Source organism: Polyodon spathula, chromosome 9 (assembly GCF_017654505.1).
Source record: "Polyodon spathula isolate WHYD16114869_AA chromosome 9, ASM1765450v1, whole genome shotgun sequence".
In the NCBI taxonomy this organism is placed as follows: domain Eukaryota; kingdom Metazoa; phylum Chordata; class Actinopteri; order Acipenseriformes; family Polyodontidae; genus Polyodon; species Polyodon spathula.
The window spans coordinates 12,374,739-12,397,956 of record NC_054542.1 but is presented as its reverse complement, the minus strand read 5'-3'; the positions used below and the strand labels follow the sequence as shown (position 1 = coordinate 12,397,956).

The 23,218-nt window shown below is 37.2% G+C and overlaps 1 protein-coding gene across 4 annotated transcripts in view; it reads right to left on the bottom strand.

The window, feature by feature from the left end:
* The window catches only part of LOC121320403 (cell adhesion molecule 2-like), a 641,373-nt gene that overhangs the window by 147,859 nt on the left and 470,296 nt on the right, over positions 1 to 23,218 (bottom strand). For all 4 annotated transcript variants that reach the window (XM_041258693.1, XM_041258695.1, XM_041258696.1 and 1 more), the window contains one exon: positions 1,265 to 1,414. In XM_041258693.1, coding sequence (XP_041114627.1) covers positions 1,265 to 1,414 — 150 coding nt within the window. The remainder of the gene's footprint in view (positions 1 to 1,264; positions 1,415 to 23,218) is intronic.

Below are 23,218 nucleotides of genomic sequence, written 5' to 3'. Positions count from 1 at the left end.
TCCTGCAAAAATGTGGCAAAAGGTGTTGTGGTCAGACCGAACAGACATAGCACATCTTCCAGTCAACGCCATCCCTATTGTCAAGCATGGTGGTGGCAGCATCATGCTATGGGGATGCTTCTCCACAGTACGAATTGGAAAGCATGTTAGGATTGAAGGAAAAATGGATGGAGCAAAGTATAGGCAAACACTAGAGGAAACCCTGTTTCAGTCTGCTAAAGATTTAAAACTGGGGTGAAAATTCACCTTTCAGTAGGACAATGATCCAAAGCACAAGAACAAATCTACACTGGAGTGGCTTAAGAATAAGAACATGAATTTCCTTGAGAAATCCTATTGAAAATCTGTGGAAAAACTTGAAAACTGCTGTCCATAAGCGATCCCCAAGTAACTTGAGAGAGCTTGAGCAAATCTGACAAGAAGAATGGGCACAAATTGCACCAAGTTGGTGTGCAAAGTTGGTAGAGACTTACCCAAAAAGTTAAGTTAAATAATAAGTTAAGTTGTGTATGCATAATTTTCTAATTTCACAAAATGGGACACCATAGAAGGGTCTGAATACTTTTGCAAGGCACTGTATATATCTACCATATCTACATATGTGAATGTTATATTGTTATTAACATTGGTCAGTTATGAACAATTAAATTACTTTTTTACGTTGGGTTCTTGCAATTAAAATGTCTTGTAAGCTAAACAACATCATCTGTCACCACAGACTCCACTCTATCTAGGTACAAGATACATACAACATTCATGTTCATGTCTGTCATCAAATGTATTTCTCCATGGAAACCCATGGTTTCTAGAATTTCTAGACTGCATAGAAATCACACCACTCTATTTCCCTATAGAAGTCCAACCTGCTCTGTTCCTTTCTTAGCTAAGCTAATTTATCAAGTGTCTGACAGAAAGGTACATGAATCACTGTGCTATCCCAGTTATGTATTTCTGCATAGGCATTGCAAATTGACTTGAAATCAGAAGCCAGAACATGGTTTACATAAGATTACCCTTGGTTTACTTAGTTAAAAAACTTTGTTTTTCTTAATCTTAACTGAAAGTTCCTGTTAGTTTATACAGACAGTCCTTTTGAGGTCAAGTCTCATTTACCATGATAAAGCATAGCATACTACTTACTAACAACCAATAAGCGTACGCGAAATGCTAAATATGTGGGATCTCAAAAGTCAAATGCAGTGCATACCTCATTGAAAATCAACCATACTGTAAGAAACAAGCAAAACAAAAACAACCCACTAACCTTTTTTATCACCAAAATAAAGAGTTTGTTGAGCTGGGTTTGACCACTGGAGGGAGGTGTTGTCATTGTGATCTACCCTGCAGGTCAGGTTTGCAGTTCCTCCTTCAACAACTGTCACATTCTGAGTAATGGGAAAGCTCCCCTGGCTGCCTGTGAAAGAAGAAAAAAGCAAGGAAAATATAATAAAAAAGACTAAAAAGAAAAAATAGTAGGAAAAAATAAATCTCTCAAAACAAGCAAGACTAACAAGGTTATCCAGTGACTTTATTTTACTCTTACAGTACTACTGACATACAACAATTGACAATACAATAGTTGTTGTTTTAAATGGTAAAATGCTAAAACAAAAGAAGACTTGAAATAAAAGTAACAGCCCAAAAACCAGCAACATGACAAACCCAAAATATATCTTAAAAAAGGAAGGGGTCTTTTATAACTTATTTCAGTAAAATCTACTTGACTGTACATAGCATGTGACTATAAACAAATTCAATAAACATGCAGAGGTCCCCATCAGTATTTTCCTTTTCAAAAACCCTTTGTCAGCACCCCTATTGTTCATGTCTTGGTTAAGAAGTGATACAGACTTTGCTATCATCCATTTTATTATAAGTATTAGGTCCTGCTATTCCTAATCTACATTAATGATTTAGATTCTGGTATAGTAAGCAAACTTGTTAAATTTGCAGACGACACAAAAGTAGGAGGAGTGGCAAACACTATTGCAGCAGCAAAGGTCATTCAGAACGATCTAGACAAGATTCAGAACTGGGCAGACACATGGCAAATGACATTTAATAGAGAAAAGTGTAAGGTACTGCACGCAGGAAATAAAAATGTGCATTATAAATATCACATGGGAGATACTGAAATTGGAGAAGGAATCTATGAAAAAGACCTTTTTGTTGACTCAGAAATGTCTTCATCTAGACAATGTGGGGAAGCTACAAAAAAGGCCAACAACATGCTCAGATACATTATGAAAAGTGTTGAATTCAAATCAAGGGAAGTAATGTTAAAACTGTACAACATTAGTAAGACCTCATCTTGGATATTGTGTTCAGTTCTGGTCACCTCGCCATAAAAAAGATATTGCTGCTCTAGAAAGAGTGCACAGAAGAACGACTAGAATTATTCCAGGTTAAAAAGCCATGTCATATGCAGACAGGCTAAAAGAATTGAATCTGTTCAGTCTTGAACAAAGAAGACTACGCGGCGACCTAATTCAAGCATTCAAAATTCTAAAAGGTATTGACAATGTCGACCCAAGGGACTTTTTCGACCTGAAAAAAAAAGCAAGGACCAGGGGTCACAAATGGAGACTAGACAAAGGGGCGTTCAGAACAGAAGATAGGAGGCACTTTTTTACACATAGAATCGTGAGGGTCTGGAATCAACTCCCCAGTAATGTTGTTGAAGCTGACACCCTGGGATCCTTCAAGAAACTGCTTGATAAGATTCTGGGATCAATAAGCTACTAACAACAAAACGAGTAAGGTGGGCCACATGGCCTCCTCTCGTTTGTAAACTTTCTTGTGGTCTTATGTTCTTATCAGCTTATGGACCAACATCTGTTATGTAGAGAACACTAAAATTGATAGCTTTTAAAGTTATTAATAACAGTTTTAACAGGAAACAATCTATATTGCTAGCCTAGTTGTCCTGTGTATTACAGGTCATACACATAAACATGTGTAATACAAGCTAGAAATGTGAAAGGAACAAGCATTGCACTTAAGGTGATGTTGTGTTGTTTTTGAACCCAGACATTGTTCTCTGACTCTAATTGGAGAATGTTATAATTACTCTATTTTCTTGCGTCTGTTTTTGCAGCTGAGCAGCAAATTGGCAAAAATGTACAATTTTAATCCACAACATGAAAAATAATATACAACTAAATACATCTCTGTATTTATGCTGAGATTCTACATCTTTTAATCTGCACAGTATACGCATAACTGGGAACATGGTTGGTTGGAATATACAAATAATTCCTGCTACCTCGTACAATATTTTCAAAATTCTGCTCTTTTAATTCTCAAGGGCTTAAAGTGTCTCAACACAGCACGGTAATGCGTATTGAACCACTGTCTCATGGGTTCATGAGATTACATTGCACCTCTGGTATTCAGGTTGGTAACTGAATTCAGCTAGGGGCTACTAACTTTAGGATATAATTTTCTTTCCTCAGTGTCTAGGCAAGCATTTGCTAAGGGGCTTGTAGAGTAAATAGTAACTAAGGTGACCAAGCACCAGAGTTAACAAGCACTGCTTGACTGCCTCCCCTATCAGGAGATGCTGTTGGCAGTGATGTAAGGAGCTCTACCTACCGTGAACAGCAGATAATAAATACATACCAACAAAAACATCCTTTACATCAATGGTATTCAGCCCAGGCCCCAAAGTGTCTTTTCATTCCAGATGTCATAAATATAATTAATTGATTCCGAATTTTAGGCATTGATCAGGGGATTAATTGATTTAATTTAATAGTTTATAGAATATAGTTGAAACAAAAACCTATTGTCTAGTCCTGTATGGGAGAGTTTTCAGGGATTATTTTATTAAATTAATAACAATAAAAAAAAAAAAAAAAAAAAAAACAGCCAACGTTGTTTGTCATGGTAAAAATTTACTAAATTGACATGAAGCATTGTGGACAGTTATATATAGTAGGAGTATGTAACCTCTTTTAGCCTAAATCAGCCAATTTAGTCTGCATACCCGTACGGGACGATATATATATATATATATATATATATATATATATATATATATATATAATATATATATATATATATATATATATACAGTCTTGCAAAAGTATTCAGACCCCTGACCAATTCTCTCATATTACTGAATTACAAATGGTACATTGAAATTTCGTTCTGTTCGATATTTTTTTTTTTTAAAACACTTAAACTCAAAATCAATTATTGTAAGGTGACATTGGTTTTATGTTGGGAAATATTTTTAAGAAAAATAAAAAACTGAAATATCTTGCTTGCATAAGTATTCAACCCCCACACATTAATATTTGGTAGAGCCACCTTTCACTACAATAACAGCTTTAAGTCTTTTGGGGTAAGTATGTACCAGCTTTGCACACAGTGTCACAGTGATTTTGGCCCATTCTTCTTGGCAGATTTGCTCCAGGTTGTTCAGGTTGGTTGGACGACGCTTGTGGACCGCAATTTTCAAATAGTGCCACAGATTCTCAATGGGATTGAGATCAGGACTTTGACTGGGCCACTGTAGGACATTCACCTTTTTGTTCTTGAGCCACTCCAATGTTGCTTTGGCCTTGTGCTTGGGATCATTGTCCTGCTGAAAAGTAAATTTCCTCCCAAGCTTCAGTTTTTTAGTGGACTGAAGCAGATTCTCTTGCAGTATTTTCCTGTATTTTGCTCCATCCATTCTTCCTTCAATTGTAACAAGATGCCCAGATGATGAGAAGCATCCCCACAGCATGATGCTGCCACCATCATACTTCACTGTAGGGATGGTGTGTCTTGAGGCATGGGCAGTGTTAGGTTTGCGCCACGCAAAACGCTTTGAGTTTTGGCCAAAAAGCTCTATCTTGGTCTCATCTGACCACAAAACCTTTTCCCACATCGCAGCTGGGTCACTCTCATGCTTTCTGGCAAACTTCAGACGTGCTTTCAGATGGTATGTGTTTTCAGATGGTACTTTTTGAGTAATGGCTTCTTTCTTGCCACCTTCCCATACAGGCCAGTGTTATGCAGAGCTCTTGATATGGTTGACCGGTGCACCATTACTCCACTCCCAGCCACTGAACTCTGTAGCTCCTTCAAAGTGATTGTTGGACTCTCTGTGGCTTCTCTCACAAGTCTCCTTCTTGTTTGAGCGCTGAGTTTTGAGGGACGGCCTTTTCTTGGCAGTGCCTGGGTGGTGTGATGCAGCTTCCATTTCCTGATTATTGAAAAATCGGTGCTCACTGGGATATCCAAACACTTGGATATTATTTTGTACCTTTTCCCTAATCTATGCATTTGTATTACTTTATCTCTAACTTCTGCAGAATGCTCTTTGGTCTTCATTTTCCTTTAGATTCACAGCCTTACCAATGATCCTTCAACAGTGGGGTTTTTATCCAGAAAATGTGACAGCAACTTTAATGGTTCACAGGTGGATGCCAATGGTAAGGTAATTGTGTCCTCATTAGGGCAATTTCTTTCATCGGTGCAAACTGGGATCTTCCACAGCACAGGGGCTGAATACTTATGCAAGCAATATATTTTAGTTTTTAATTTTTCTTAAAGATATTTCCCAACATAAAACCAATGTCACCTTACAATAATTGATTCTGAGCTTCAGTGTTTTAAAATAAAATATCAAACAGAACGAAATTTCAATGTACCATTTGTAATATGGTAACATGAGAGAATTGGTCAGGGGTCTGAATACTTTTGCAAGCCACTGTGTATATATATATATATATATATATATATATATATATATATATATATATATATATATATATATATATATATATATATATGTGTGTGTGTGTGTGTGTGTGTGTGTGTGTGTGTGTGTGTGTGTGTGTGTGTGTGTGTGTGTGACCTACCAGTAGTGCAATAAAAACAGTTGTATGGTTGAAATTTTCTTAGAACTAGTTGGTATAAAAAAAAAACAAAAACAAAAACAAAAAAAAGTCCTATGTGATTATTTTCTATTTAACAGGGGCTGGCTGTTGTTGTGGTTTAGCAGTGAAATTTCTCATATAGTTTCCTAGCCTATAAGATTAAAAAAAGAAAAGTGGATAAAGGTTTCCCGGTATGAGCAATGATTCATAAATTAACCCGACACCCCGTGCGAGCCCTCAGGGATGTTTGAGGAAGCACAGAATAAATTACAGCTGGTAACAGAAAAATTTTATTTTATTTTACACTTATTGCTTATGTGGAATACAATTTTTCCCAAGGGACAGATGACATTTAAGAGTAAACCTCCCAGGTTATATAGAGCCCCATAGTTTAAGTAAGAAAAGTGTCCAGTAGCAGCTTTCTCCTTGAGACAACCCAAACCATGCACATGTTTCAGTTTCATCCCATAAGAAAAAATGGAGTGTATTTTAGAGAAGTGTGTCTGAATGCAAATCTATTGAAGTTTTGCTTGCTATCTAAAATGCACTACTAGAGTGTAATGTCTTTTGTGATCAGCAACTGGAGAACTGGAGAAGAGAAGAAAAATAAATCAAGAAAAATGGTATTCAAAACGATGTATACAAGCATGTATATAAGTATGGTGAACAGGTGTTTTGGCTCACTTTTCAATTACAGTTAGCTGCCACCCCCCTTACCAACACTATATCCACACTAGGAAGGTAACAGCAAACCTTTTTTTTTCTGTTGCAAGCCAAGAAGTATCAAATAAGCTTTACGCGTTGGCTGTCTGCCGGAAAATTACAAACACAAAGCTCTGGCTGGATTAAGGAGTCCAGCTGGTCAGTAGTCCAGTGTCTCTTATCATGGCTGGAACAGTGGGCACCTGGAGAGAAGCCCCAGAAAGGATGAATTGGTCAGGTAGCTCTCGTTAGCTTATTACTTTGAGGACTTGACCGACTGGCTGGCCAGTGCACTTCTCACTGGCATGTAGCCAATGAAACTTTTTTTATGGCTTGAAGATGTCTTTCAATTACAAATTACAAATCTGTCATAGTTATTGGTGTAAGACACGTGAGCCACGGATTGCTATTGTGTTTGACATTTTAGCATAAGTGGTTAGACAAACAAGAACAAAGTGTCATCCCAGGTCATCAAATAAAGGTCATACAAATATACAGCAAACATCCTCATTGTGACAAGTGTCACATAAAGACCAGCTCACCATTAAGACAACCCACCCTCTTTTAGTGACAGTTCTCAATCCAAACTATTTCAACAAGTCCAGTTGTTGGTATAATGGAGGCATTCCACTCTATTTTCAATTCACAGATTCCCTTTTTATATTGTTGTTGTGTTTCATTATATTTTTAATTTGCTTCACACTCCTGACATCACAAGTTTCCTGAAACTTATTTTTCAGTCTCAAAGATAATAGCTGTCACCTTATTATTGTAGGTGCCCTGCTGAGCCAAGCACTGATATAGAAACAATTCAACAATGAATGTGATTTAACAGGAAAAAGCAAGTAGTGACATCAAATTAGCAACATGATTGTCATTCTATAGGTATAGTGACATTTTTCAAACTAATTGTGACCTGGGGATCATGCTCAGTAGCCAAGTATATGGCCCCTCCTTGAAAAGTCTATAAGCCTCACATCTCTACAAACCTCTAAATAACTAGGATTTTTCTTCTTTGTTGGTCTTCCACTTGCTCTGTGTAGCAGGCATTTTAGAGTATGTGAAACAGCTTTAAAATAGACATTGCAGTGTTACACTCGCATTCAGTGAGCAGATACAGTAGCTTTTTTAAATTTAAATTTGAAAGACATGTATTAAAGTTTAATATACATTGTCTTATACTTATACATATTAGATTTATACAACGCTTCTATTGAGTTGCTTTTTTTTATTTATTTATTTCTTCAGTACAAATTGGGACTAGGTTGTGTCCTTCTGCAGTCAGCACTGATTTGTTGGTATGTCAATGTCTGACTATAGGTTGTATGACCAAAGAACTTTCATTTCACTAGTTCTTTGTTTCCCGGGAGTGGGGGTTGTGGAAACAGCATCTTTTTTTGAAGATCAGTTGAGCTGGGGCAATTGAGGAGGCAATATCTCCTGTTTGAAATGATGGATTTGTTCACCCAGATCTGAATTATGTATGAAGGCATTTATTTCTTAGTCTAGTTGCTCTACCTCACTCTAATTGCTATGTGTGATGTCTGCTTTCAGAGCTATACTATTTTCCGGTTCCTCCTCCTAGTTCATTATTTGGTGTCATTCTCAAATTGACTAAGTTAATCCCACATTTTCATTTTGATAGTTTCTATTCGTATTGTAAGCATCGTGATCAGGCTTACATGGAATAACATTCTTACCGGGACTAGTTTAAAATGGGTCTTTACTTACATCCAGTAGTGCACTGTCTGAAATTCAAGATGAAGCTGCGCTTTGGTGGTTGAAACAATATTACCTCCAATACATGTTTTATAACAACTTTAAAATGTCTGAAATAATTTCAGATTTCTATTGTTGTTTTGATTTGGACCCTGATTTCCTTTAGTCAAGAAATGCCAGTTACCGATCTGCCTGCATATTATTTAAACTCCAACTGATTTTGTGGACGCCCATATTGGGGCTCGAGGTTTGTGGGGAATCATTCAAATACACACACTAACACACACACACACACACACACACACATACACACACACATACACATACACACACACACACACACACACACACACACACACACACACACACACACACACACACATATATATATACAGTGGTTTGCGAAAGTATTGACCCCCCTTGGCATTTGTCCTATTTTGTTGCCTTACAACCTGGAATTAAAATGGATTTTTATTTGGATTTCATGTAATGGACATACACAAAATAGTCCAAATTGGTGAAGTGAAATGAAAAAAATATCTTTTTTAAAAAAATTCTTAAAAATAAATACAGAAAAGTGGTGCGTGCATATGTATTCACCCCCTTTGCTATTAAGCCTCTAAATAAGATCTGGTGCAACCAATTACCTTCAGAAGTCACATAATTAGTTAAATAAAGTCAATTTGTGTGCAATCTAAGTATCACATGATCTGTCACATGATCTCAGTATATCTACACCTGTTCTGAAAGGTCCCAGAGTCTGCAACACCACTAAGCAAGGGGCACCACCAAGCAAGTGGCACCATGGAGACCAAGGAGCTCTCCAAACAGGTCAGTGCAAAGTTGTGGAGAAGTACAGATCAGGGTTGGGTTATAAAAAAATATCCGAAACTTTGAACATCCCATTAAAATATGGAAAGAATATGGCACCACAACAAACCTGGCAAGAGAGGGCCGCCCACCAAAACTCACGGACCAGACAAGGAGGGCATTAATCAGAGAGGCAACAAAGAGACCAAAGATAACCCTAAAGGAGCTGCAAAGCTCCACAGCGGAGATTGGAGTATCTGTCCATAGGACCACTTTAAGCTGTACACTCCACAGAGCTGGGCTTTATGGAAGAGTGGAAAGAAAAAAGCCATTGCTTAAGAAAAAAATAAGCAAACACGTTTGGTGTTTGCCAAAAGGCAAGAGGCAGAATCCCCAAACATATGGAAGAAGGTACTCTGGTCAGATGAGACTAAAATTGAGCTTTTTGGCCATCAAGGAAAATGCTATGTCTGGCACAAACCCAACACCTCTCATCATCCCGAGAACACCATCCCCACAGTGAAGCATGGTGGTGGCAGCATCATGCTGTGGGAATTTTTTCATCGGCAGGGACTGGGAAGCTGGTCAGAATTGAAGGAATGATTGATGGCGCTAAATACAGGGAAATTCTTGAGGGAAACCTGTTTCAGTCTTCCAGAGATTTGAGACTGGGACGGAGGTTCACCTTCCAGCAGGACAATGACCTTAAGCATACTGCTAAAGCAACACTTGAGGGGTTTAAGGGGAAACATTTAAATGTCTTGGAATGGCCTAGTCAAAGCCCAGACCTCAATCTAATTGAGAATCTGTGGTATGACTTAAAGATTGCTGTACACCAGCGGAACCCATCCAACTTGAAGGAGCTGGAGCAGTTTTGCCTTGAAGAATGGGCAAAAATCCCAGTGGCTAGATGTGCCAAGCTTATAGATACATACCCCAAGAGACTTGCAGCTGTAATTGCTGCAAAAGGTGGCTCTACAAAGTATTGACTTTGGGGGGGTGAATACTTATGCACGCTCAAGTTTTCTGTTTTTTTTGTCTTATTTCTTGTTTGTTTCACAATAAAAAATATTCAAAGTGGTAGGCATGTTGTGTAAAACAAATGATACAAACCCCCAGAAAATCCATTTTAATTGCAGGTTGTAAAAAATAGGAAAAATGCCAAAGGGGGTCAATACTTTCGCAAGCCACTATATATATATATATATATATATATATATATATATGATATATAATATATATATATATATATAATATATATACAGTATATGTCATCACTATCACTACCAGGACAGTACAGTATCACTTCCAGGACTCCTTTTTCTTCATTATGCTGAAGATAGTTCTTAATGACTTTCGCTGTATGTTTGGGGTTGTTGTCATGCTGCAGAATAAATTTGGGGCCAATCAGATGTCTCCCTGATGGTATTGCATGATGGATAAGTATCTGCCTGTACTTCTCAGCATTGAGGAGACCATTAATTCTGACCAAATCCCCAACTCCATTTGCAGAAATGCAGCCCCAAACTTGCAAGGAACCTACACCATGCTTCACTGTTGACTGCAGACACTCATTTGTGTACTGCTCTCCAGCCCTTCGGTGAACAAACTGCCTTCTGCTACAGCCAAATATTTCAAATTTTGACTCATCAGTCCAGAGCACCTGCTGCCATTTTTCTGCACCCCAGTTCCTGTGTTTTCGTGCATAGTTGAGTCGCTTGGCCTTGTTTCCACGTTGGAGGTATGGCTTTTTGGCCGCAACTCTTCCATGAAGGCCACGTCTGACCAGACTTCTCCGGACAGTAGATGGGTGTACCAGGTTCCCACTGTTTTCTGCCAATTCTGAGCTGATGGCATTGCTGGACATCTTCCGATTGCGAAGGGAAGTAAGCATGATGTGTCTTTCATCTGCTGCAGTAAGCTTCCTTGGCCGACCACTGCGTCTACGGTCCTCATCATTGCCCGTTTCTTTGTGCTTCTTCAAAAGAGCTTGGACAGCACATTTGGAAACCCCTGTCACCCTTCAAATTTCTGCCTGGGAGAGACCTTGCTGATGCAGTATAACTACCTTGTGTCTTGTTGCTGTGCTCAGTCTGGCCATGGTGTATGACTTTTGACAGTAAACTGTCTTCAGCAACCTCACCTTGTTAGCTGAGTTTGGCTGTTCCTCACCCAGTTTTATTCCTCCTACACAGCTGTTTCTGTTTCAGTTAATGATTGTGTTTCAACCTACATATTGAATTGATGATCATTAGCACCTGTTTGGTATAATTGTTTAATCATACACCTGACTATATGCCTACAAAATCCCTAAATTTGTGCAAGTGTACCTAGAAGAATTGATGTTGTTTTGAAGGCAAAGGGTGGTCACACCAAATATTGATTTGAAGTAGATTTTTCTTCTGTTCACTCACTTTGCATTTAGTTAATTGATAAATATAATCTATTAACATGTCTATTTTTGAAAGCATTCTTACTTTACAACATTTTTTCACACCTGCCTAAAACTTTTGCACAGTACTATATATATATATATATATATATATATATATATATATATATATATATATATATATACACTGTATATGTGAGTGTGTGTGTGTGTGTTTCACTTCTAAATGCCTGGCTTTGAATCAGACTGGTCAAAAAGGTCAACCTAGCTCCTAAAAAAAAACCCAGAATGATACAACTAACTATAGAAAGCCCAGCCAACATGGAGTGAAATAGCTTCACTCCTGCTTTACCAGCCTTGCTGATGCAATATTTTAAGGTGCTAAAATGAAATCTTAGTGACAGACAGAATATGACAATCAAAAGCTCGGGGTTGTGTGGAACCGAAGATCATTACCTCTGTCTTTTCTGATGGAGATCACACATTACTCAACCCTTTTATGACAATAAAGTAATTTTTGCGAAGCATATTTCCGCTGTAGGTTCTTTAATTATTAACTAACTACACCTATATTGTTAATCCCAGTCCACAAGCCATCATATATTTTAAAATGCTCCAAATCTTTTTTGATCATATTGGCTTTATCAAACTATTTCTAGGCCTAATTTCTATTGCCTGAAATTTTACAGGAAAACAGTATATGTATTGACTTAAAAAAGACATCTATATGGTAGACTACAAAATTATGTGCCCATCTACAGCAATCCAAAAAGTAACCAGTTGCTGAAAGGGCATACAACAGTACAGAAGGCAGAAATAAATAAGCAAATACCGATACTACAAATATTTCAACAATAGAGGGCTGTTTCCAGGGGAACAGTCCAAAGAGAAATCTGTTTTATTGACACATGATGTATTTGTTCTCAGGACAAACTTGGAGGGTATAACAACCACTAATGACTTGAGTTCCTTTGACTTTTGACCTCCTACCCAGAATGACAAGCAGGAAAACCATCTCACATATTTTTCTCAATACCACAATGGCTCCAAAACAGTTGAATTAATTTGTTTAAATTGTATGGCGCAATGCTACTTCATAAGAAAGAAGTGATGATCAGTTATTGGAAAAAGATTGGATCAAAGGTCACTGACAGGTATGGATAAAAGCAAAACCTCCAAAACATGTGCCATTTATTGATATATTTTAATGTGCTGGTTTCTATTGTGGTGTTAGTAATAGATGATAAATGGTAAAACAGCATTGATATGTTAATCAGTGTGCCCAATGCCTGCAGACTCTGTTGAATTTTAAATAAGATGGTTTGAAACTGAGGTCATTATAGTATTGATTAAGGTCTCCCGTGGTTAACAGCGTGTGTTGAAGATGAAAAAATTACAAAGAAATTTGTTTTACTCATGGTAAGAAGCATACATTATTCATGGGGGTTTTGCATGAAGCATGACTTGCCACATTTTTTTCAGCTTTGAAGTGTTGTACTGCTTAATTTCCTTAGCTTTAGAAAAAATCCTGGCACCAGCACATTTGTCTAAAGTTTCACAGCATTCATGAGACTTTAGCCAGTTTTTGTGCTGAATTATCTAAAAATGCAGATTAAATGGTTTAGAGATAGAGTGTAAACTAGTATTCAGGGAAGTACTGATAGTACAAATTGATTCTGTCTCTTAAGTACTTTGTAAAGCACATTATAAAGGGAAATTGTTTTTACTGGATGGAGCCAAATGTAACATTCTTAATAAGGGAATAATAAAGCAAGTAGGCAGACCTAAATCTAAATCTTGTTTAATTTACAAAGGCTGAAATAGGAACCCCAAGTATTGGACTACTAGGTAGTCCAAGATGAATACAAGTTATTGCAAAGGACACACTATCGCAACCTTCCCTATCATTTCAAATACAATGTATTAAATGATGATTATTAGAGTACGCTAGAGTAAGGTTGCACAGGAAATGTAATTACTTTATGGATCTATAAAAGCAAATAGAAGAGAATGCAACTGAGTAGTTTTGCAGTCATGTAGAATTCCTTTTGTTCTACCACCATCTTGATCCAAGAAATTGTGCCTTCTGTCCTGTTGATACCACAGTGGCACTTCCACTGAAAAATCCTCACATTTTTTTCTGTGATACTTCTTGATTATTAGTCTGTGTGGATTTGGAACTTCAGGCAGCATTTCCCTCAAGATATCTACCCTGCAACACAGGAGATATATGGAAATTTTGACCTGAACATTGTAAACTGCTGTTTATTTCTGGGTACTGGTTCATAACACAATCAATCTCTCCAGTAAGTAATACTTTCTCCAATTTAACAAGAACCTCTAGCCCTTCCTGACCTAAACTCTTTCAGAACTGCATATCCACAGCATACAGCAAATTGTAGTGCGCAGCTTTAAAGTACTGAAGAGGGGATGCTGGTATATATGATCAAACCTGAAAAGTGTTTGGAGTTTTTTTTTTTTGTGACATTTCAACTGGTTGAATATTCAAGGTGTTAATTAGTTATGTTGCTTTGTCAAATAGTTTATTAAATATTTCCTTGGTTCATTTTTCCTGAAGATAATTTTTAACAGCCTCCATTGCAGCAAGATTTCCATCAATGATCTGTTTTCTGCTTTGTAATGAACTATTCAGACTCTCCAATCAATATATTCCCCTAATCCTTTGGCATTTGTATTAAAAACAGAAACAGTAGCATCCAAATTGATCACTGTATTTTTTATCAAACACATTCTCGTTGTTTCTATGTGCCCGGACAGTCCCAGTTTCACAAAGGTGTCCTGAAGCATGGTTTTGTGCCGGTTTCACATTTGTGTCTCGGGCACTGGCTGGGCTGATGGAACTATTTTCCTGGCGGAAACCAGCAGGAGCGCAGGTTTAATTCACATACACACAGTGAGAACAGCTCACGTAACACTACCAACAATGGTAGCACACTGAGGACATATGGCCAAAGGAGTAGGGAGATTAATATTTGCAGTGATTAAGAAATGGTCAGAGAGAGAGATATATCTGAGCAGATCCAGGGTGTGTCCTCAGGTGTGAATGGGGATGCTGACAGATTGGAAGAGTCCAAGACAGTCTAAATTTAAATTTTGCAACCCACACTTTGCGCACCACTGATTTAGAGGACAGATCTCAAATCCCAGTGTAATAGAGCGTGTAAAAAGTGGTCAGGATGATAACAATGAAAAGAAAAATTACAGTTACATTATTTAAACAGCTGTAGCAATACGTGGTGACGTATAACACAATATTTTTCGGAACTCCGCTACCTACTCTTTAAATGATATATCAACTTAAGAGTCTGATGAACACATTCTCAGTTTTGCTACACTAACTCATGCTACTCATATAAACTAGAAAATAATCAATTGCCCAACATGAGATAATTGACTCTTATTAACTAACAATTACTCAATTAGCAAAAAATTTGAAGCGGCTTAAACAACTCAAAGTGTTCAATCGGCATCCACAGTCCTCGCGCTTGATGGCACCCAAAGCTGTGAATTAGTTTGCCAATTGAACACTTTCTGTTTATCCCTTAAACATTGTAGATAAACAACAGTTTCTCTTAACTATTTTCACACATGAAGGGTTAGTTTGTTGCAATACATTTTCTTAATAATGAGTTCCTTACATAGTTGAATGATGGAAGGGATTTTTTACCCTTCTCTTAGCATAATAAAATGCCTGAAGTGTGTGTTTCGCTTTTTTGAAAATGGAAAGCAAAACCTGGTACAACAAGAAAGCCAGCTGATTAAAAATGAAGAAAAAACAAATGGATGGTTCAAGAAGCATTGACATCTCCAAGACAGCAGTAGTTCTTGTTACTAGTAATATGCCACACATATGGCATCATTAATAAAATGCACTTTAAAATGAGATAATATAGGACAAAGGTGATGGTAAGCATCAAATAAAACCTCTAAAACTTCCATTCATTTTAACAAGGTTGCCTAACAACCCCTGTTACTCATCACTTCCCCTTTAAATGTTGAAATAATTTCACTGATCTTTAATTAAGTCTGTACTATCTTGTGTACCTCACTGCTGAAAAATGTGCAAAGCATCATTAATTTTCCCCTGTCATCTTTTTTTCTCATTAAAGCACTTATACACCCACTCTCTGGTTTATCACTAAAACTTGACTGACCTACTTTATTATTAGGCTTCCAAGCCAAAGGATGGGAAGCCTATTGTTAAGTTTTTTTGTTTTTTGTTTTTTGTTTTTTTGGTTTTCTTCCCAAAACTTTAAATTGCTGCTGCTTCAAGGCTGATCAGGTTCTGACTTGGCAGGTAACAAGCTGGATGCATTGGCTGTCAGATGCTGAAAATTTTTCGCTGCTGCGTCCTTTCAATTGATGTTGTGACGCATTTTTAGATAAAACCTTTCGAAATCATATTGTTGGGAACCAGTGAAGTGATTGATCTGAAACTTGACATATATCATCAGCATCCAAACCCATATCAAGTTTGTGAAGCAGAGGTTGCTGTGATAAATTTTAATGTTAAAATGGCTGCCACAAAGCTATCGAAACGCACCCTTAACAATAAACTGCTGCTGTTTGAAAACCGTTTGTCCAACAAACTCCGAACTTGGTAGTTATCGTCCCAGTAACAATGGGATATAAATATGTGAAAATGGTGATGTTTTATAAAACAAGATGTCCGCCACATATATGTTTACATTTGAGATTTAAACCTGCAATCAGTTGACAAAAGATTTACTTGACTAACTCGAAACTTCACAAACATCATCCATGACACTGTAGCAATACAACTGACTTTTAAGAAAGTGGTGTTAAAACGAAATGGCTGTGTGATGCATTTTTTCTAGAAGCCTCCCAAAAGGTTCTTCTTTACACTGTTGAAGTGATTGATCTGACACTTGGCAGATATTATCAGCATCCAAACCTGCTTGCAACGCAGAAGCTGCTGTGATACAATTCAATAATAAAATGGCTGCCGCAAATTTCACCGAAACGCCCCCTTAACAGCAGACTGCTTTTATTTGAAATCCGTCTGACCAACAGACTCTAAACTTGGTAGGCATCGTTACGGTGACAACGGAATACAAATATGTTAAAATGGTTATGTTTCATGAAACAATATGGTTGCCACTCCTACATTTTCTTCTTATATTTAAAACTGCTTCAGTTTAAAAACAGCTCACTTGATTAACACCAAACTTGAAAACCATTGTGCCTGTGTCGGTACAATTAAAATTTTCAAAAATTGCATTTGTGCATTAAACAAGATGGCCACCTGGTGCATTGAAAAAAAAAAAAAAAAAAAAAAAAAAAAAAAAAAACTTTCGAAATCTTATTCTCTGGAACTGTTGAAGTTGCTGATTTTTAACTTGGAGTATTGAGAACTAAACATGCTTAGACGGGTACTGATACTGGGGCTTGAAAGCCGTAAAACTTTCTGACAGTTCTAGTTATTATTATTATTATTATTATTATTATTATTATTATTATTATTATTATTATTATTATTACAGATTCTGTATCATCAGAACTAAATTATATCTGCATCACTTTTGCCTTGATTTAACATTGGGAGAACTTAGCAGAATACTTTACACTGAGATAAGGGTGTGAAATTAAAAAAAAAAAAAAAAAAACTTCTTGTCCAAGGGACAAAATGCTAGAAAAATCTAATTGTCCTTCTTAAAAATTTACTTGTCCCCTCCCCCTTGCACAAAACACACACACACACACACACACACACACACACACACAAAGTAGAATATGACTTTGATTCTGGTTTTATTTAACAGTGAACACAATCAATCAATCAATCAGTGATTAACAGGGGCGGCTCTAGCCTTGTATCTTGACTGATTCATTAAATTCTTCAAGATACACAAAAGGTTTCCTGTGACCCTGCCTCATCTCAACACATTTATAATATGTATTAAGGAAATGTTCCTTTCAGTGCTGTTTGACACTCACTTAGTAGTAAATGTAAGTAACATACTAAGAGTACAACTATAGCAATACTTGGGAGTTATTCAAATATAAAAATAGCTTCTGGCTGTTTTTTTTCCACTCTTTCAACTGAATTTCAACTGTTGAATTCAACTCCTGATGTACAGATGTTTTAGTTTGTTGCATCACAAATACAAAATCATTGCCAACTATTAGTGCTGCTAAAGGACTTGTGTATAACCTATCAAGTTTTTCTACCAAAATGCACGCAATATTTACAGTAGGCTCTATCAAATTCTTTATATATATATATATATATATATATATATATATATATATATATATTATATATAGTATATTCTATACTTATTTTTTTAAAAAGTGTACAACATTGTACAGCTATTTTTTTCCTCATCTAACATCTTGTCCCATGACGGCTAACTGGAACACTGCTGCAACAGGGTGATCCTGGTTTCATGCCCTGAGGGCAACATTCTGTCCCTGCGTTGCTCTCACTGAAAAATAAATAAAAAATTGAAAGCTCTGCTAAATGTAAGATACATATTTTGGATTCTATATATTTGATATCAGTTTTATTAATGGTTGTTTTTAATTGTTTTTTAAATAACAATATTTTCTTTGTTTCTTTTTTAACTTGGTTGAGTATTAAATGTTTTTGGTCAGATTTAGGGGCATACTTATTAAAGTCTTTATGATAAGTTAAATTCTCGAAATTTGTTTTTAAGGAAAACAATAAAAATAGCAACAGGCAATCCATTCATTAACAGGCTTATTTTAAAGTGGGGGAAATTATACATAAACACATTCAAACATATCATACATAATGTCTTTCAAACAATTACCACCAGCACCACACAACCACTCGCCTACCCTCCCAGGAATGATCTTGACCAGGAGCCAATATTCTGCTAGATATGCTTGTCACCATTCTACAGCACTTTCTTCATGTGAATGGGAATGACTGTACCAAGACAACAGCTCCTATCAATCTATCTAGACAAGGTCAAATGATGGTGTGAAGAGCACAGCAGAGACTTATCACCACTTCCTTGCTTGCTAAATCACTGGATCTCGATTCAATTTAGTTTCTGTGGGGTGCATCTCACAGACACCTTGTATCTTCGATAATTGCCCAATGCTTGTCTTATGTATGGGTGATAAAGCAAAAAAATAACTGATTGAGTGTAACCCTTGCCTAGTGCACACACTTGTGTCAACATTACATGTAACAAACCAATAGTTCTATGAAGGTCTTAAAAGTGCAGTGCTTGCTTCAGCTCACACTGAATGGCAGAATACACATTTGTTTGGGGACATTTTACCAAAGTAGACCAAAAACAGCACCAATTCTTCTAGGTACACTTGCACAAAGTCAGGGATTTTGTAGGCATATAGTCAGGTGTATGATTAAACAATTATACCAAACAGGTGCTAATGATCATCAATTCAATATGTAGGTCGAAACACAATCATTAACTGAAACAGAAACAGCTGTGTAGGAGGAATAAAACTGGGTGAGGAACAGCCAAACTCAGCTAACAAGGTGAGGTTGCTGAAGACAGTTTACTGTCAAAAGTCATACACCATGGCCAGACTGAGCACAGCAACAAGACACAAGGTAGTTATACTGCATCAGCAAGGTCTCTCCCAGGCAGAAATTTCAAGGGAGACAGGGGTTTCCAGATGTGCTGTCCAAGCTCTTTTGAAGAAGCACAAAGAAACGGGCAACGTTGAGGACCGTAGATGCGGTGGTCGGCCAAGGAAGCTTACTCCAGCAGATGAAAGACACATTACGCTTACTTCCCTTCACAATCAGAAGATGTCCAGCAATGCCATCAGCTCAGAATTGGCAGAAAACAGTGGGACCCTGGTACACCCATCTACTGTCCGGAGAAGTCTGGTCAGACGTGGCCTTCATGGAAGAGTTGCGGCCAAAAAGCCATACCTCCAATGTGGAAACAAGGCCAAGCGACTCAACTATGCACGAAAACACAGGAACTGGGGTGCAGAAAAATGGCAGCAGGTGCTCTGGACTGATGAGTCAAAATTTGAAATATTTGGCTGTAGCAGAAGGCAGTTTGTTCACCGAAGGGCTGGAGAGCGGTACACGAATGAGTGTCTGCAGGCAACAGTGAAGCATGGTGGAGGTTCCTTGCAAGTTTGGGGCTGCATTTCTGCAAATGGAGTTGGGGATTTGGTCTCCTCAATGCTGAGAAGTACAGGCAGATACTTATCCATCATGCAATACCATCAAGGAGGCATCTGATTGGCGCCAAATTCATTCTGCAGCATGACAACAACCCCAAACGTACAGCAAAAGGTTTTAAGAACTATCTTCAGCATACAGAAGAACAAGAAGTCCTGGAAGTGATGGTATGGCCCCCACAGAGCCCTGATCTCAACATCATCAAGTCTGTCTGGGATTGCCTGAAGAGAGAGATGCAACTGAGGCTGCCTAAATCCACAGAAGAACTGTGGTTAGTTCTCCAAGATGTTTGGGCCAACCTACCTGCCGAGTTCCTTCAAAAACTGTGTGCAAGTGTACCTAGAAGAATTGATGCTGTTTTGAAGGCAAAGGTTGGTCACACCAAATATTGATTTGATGTAGATTTTTCTTCTGTTCACTCACTTTGCATTTTGTTAATTGATAAATATAAACTATTAACATGTCTATTTTTGAAAGCATTCTTACTTTACAGCATTTTTTTACACCTGCCTAAAACTTTTGCACAGTACTGTATATAAAAAAATACAATCCTTCCTGGAACGGGAAGCAGTCTTTAAGGGTGAGAATGTGTTGTTGTTGGATCACAATCACACAAATTAGATCTGACAGTAGCTGCTGTTCATCTGCTACACCCTTATTGGCTTTAATTTATCATTACAATACAAACAACTTTAACTTTTAACTACATTTCAACAGATTTTTTTAAACCTTACTTTAACTATTAGTATCAGGAGATACGATCAGTTGGTAATTTTGTCCTGAACTACAGGTTTTGTTTTATCCATTTTGATGACACTGCCTTTGCCTTTGGCTAATGTATTTATATTTTGTAAGCAACAAACCTGCATTTATAAATTCATTGGGGTAATGGGAGTCTGTGAAATCTGAAATGTCTCTAACTGTCCTAGTGAACATGTAGCTGTCTGGTCACCCTATTACATGTAAGAAGATTGATATGATCGCAGGTTTAAAGCACTTTTATAAGGTGTTACTAGTTAGACCAGTTCATGATATAAAGGGTATACTGTAATAACAATAGTAATAATAGTCAAATCAATATAATTTACAGGGTTTTACTGTGAAACAACAAAATTGGCTTTTATTATATTTAAGTACTTACTCTCATTTAAAAGCAGAATGAAGAACGAGAAAATGACAGCAACATTTTAATAAGTGACTGGCTTAACAGGGATCAACTGAATTCTTAAAGGAGGAGAAATGGATGGGGAAAATAGCCAAAAAAGATAATATCAGCCCAATTACACATTACATTACTGCTTTATTCTTTATATATTCATTTTTTTTTATTATTAAAATAGAATGCTTGCTGTTCTTATGATTTTAAAATCAAAAGCTACATGGTAAATCATTCACTTGGATGCTGTTTTTAAGTTAATGTGTCTCTGAAGTTGTGTTTGTGTGTTTATTTAGCTGCCATTTGTGAGCCTTATTGGCCTGGCTTTATTGTAAATTATAGTTTGTTCTCAAGGATTTTACCTGCTTAAATAAAAGGAATGATTGATTCAGGTGAATGTTTAATAATTAAGCAAAGAAAACACAAGTTAAAAAAGTATGATTGCAAATAGTGTAGTTGCTAGTTGTTTACAGTGGGGAACAACATCATTGGCTGTAGAAACAGGTGATTGTGATGTCACAGCTTACATTCCTGATTGCGTGGGTTTTGGGCAGTTTTTTTAGGAAGAGGTGGACAGGTTGATGTAAAGTATACTAGTTTAATTGTTTATTAAATTACTTGCATTAGGTTATTAAAATATATGGAAATCCCCATCCCTACTTAGGAATGATAACACCAAGTTATGTGTTGGGTCCTTTAGATAGAGATACAAATGAAAGTGGAGCAGATTATATATTTCATTTAACGAGTAAGTATTTGGTATCATCCCCATGACCTCTCACCCTTGTAGAACACCTTCTACTATATGTGCTGTGACTCACTGCCTGAAGAAGCATGTCATAGGCCATCTCTGCCACTTTCTGGTTGTGATTAGCAGTCAGCTGTGCAGCGGATGGGGGGACGGGGGGGACGGGACTGTAACCAAGAGCAACAGAAGTCTTCTGAAAATGTAAGTTAAAATAATCTGCTCCATCTAAGCATCCAACCCATAGAGTAAATCCGCCATACAAAATTGTAATCCCTCTGACACATCCTTATTATGATTATAGTGCCCCACGTAAACTACTGTAATTTAACTGTCGTTGACTTTAGTAGCAACTCACTCATTTCACAATAAGTGTGCAGTTGAATCTGTCATTTTTTAAAATTTTAATATTTTAATTATTGTATTTACTTTGAATTTCTAAACGCTATAGACTTTCTACTTTTAATCACAGTTTCTACAAATTATTAATGTAGACTAGTTTTACCTGCACAATTTAGTACACAATACCAGGGTGATAATAATACAACTATACTGGGTTTGTGTTACAGGACTGCCCTTGACATGCAGATCTCCCTATTGCAAATCAAAATGGTCAACACTAATAGTAGGCACTCGGCTGGTGGGTCCTTTCAGATCAAAAACAGATGAATCTGTGTGCCACTCTAGAGACTTGGCTGTATATTTCCACTCCAAACTTCTCGAAAGGAATACGCTGTAAGCATTGAGTTACAGTCATTACAGTATCCCTCTAGAACAAGTTAAACACCTTAAAAACTACCTAACATCACAGCAGTGTTGTCTTGTCTACTCTGTATACCACCCCATGGTATTCTACACATTATAATTCACCCTCTTATGGGTAATTTATCCGTCTATCCCTAAACATAATGAAGTGTAAGCACAGTAAAGTATAATAAATCATAATGAAAGCATGGTAAAGTACACATCCAAATCAATCTGTTGAATAATGTTTTGAGACATTTAGATTTTCCTTTTTAGATTTTGTTTTCACAGCATCTTTTGAGTTTACCGATCCCATGCTTGATGAAAGGGTTAAGAGTTTACCGATCCCATGCTTGATGAAAGGGTTAAGAGTTTACCGATCCCATGCTTGATGAAAGGGTTAAGAGTTTACCGATCCCATGCTTGATGAAAGGGTTAAGAGTTTACCGATCCCATGCTTGATGAAAAGGTTAAGAGTTTACCGATCCCATGTTTGATGAAAGGGTTAAGAGTTTACCGATCCCATGCTTGATGAAAGGGTTAAGCAGGATCCTAGCATTTAACTAAAACCGTAGGGTGTGGGGGGCAGTGGCAGGGAGCATCCCTTGAGAAAACCCCTCTTTGGGTCAGGTTTAATAGACAGTGGCAATCTCAAAACCAACTTCAAAACCGACATTCAACACACCCTCGTTATATGCCCTTCATTATAATGAACCTTCGGCTATAACGAACCTGGCCCCTGGATTCCAAATAAAAATAAAACAAAAAAAGATACTGTAATATATGTGAGGCTGTGAAGTACAGGAACACTTGGAGTAGGAGGGACTATGTTTCACATCGGTCGAACAGCCTATGGGCGACAGGCACTGACCACAGGAGCTTCTGGAGATTGGCT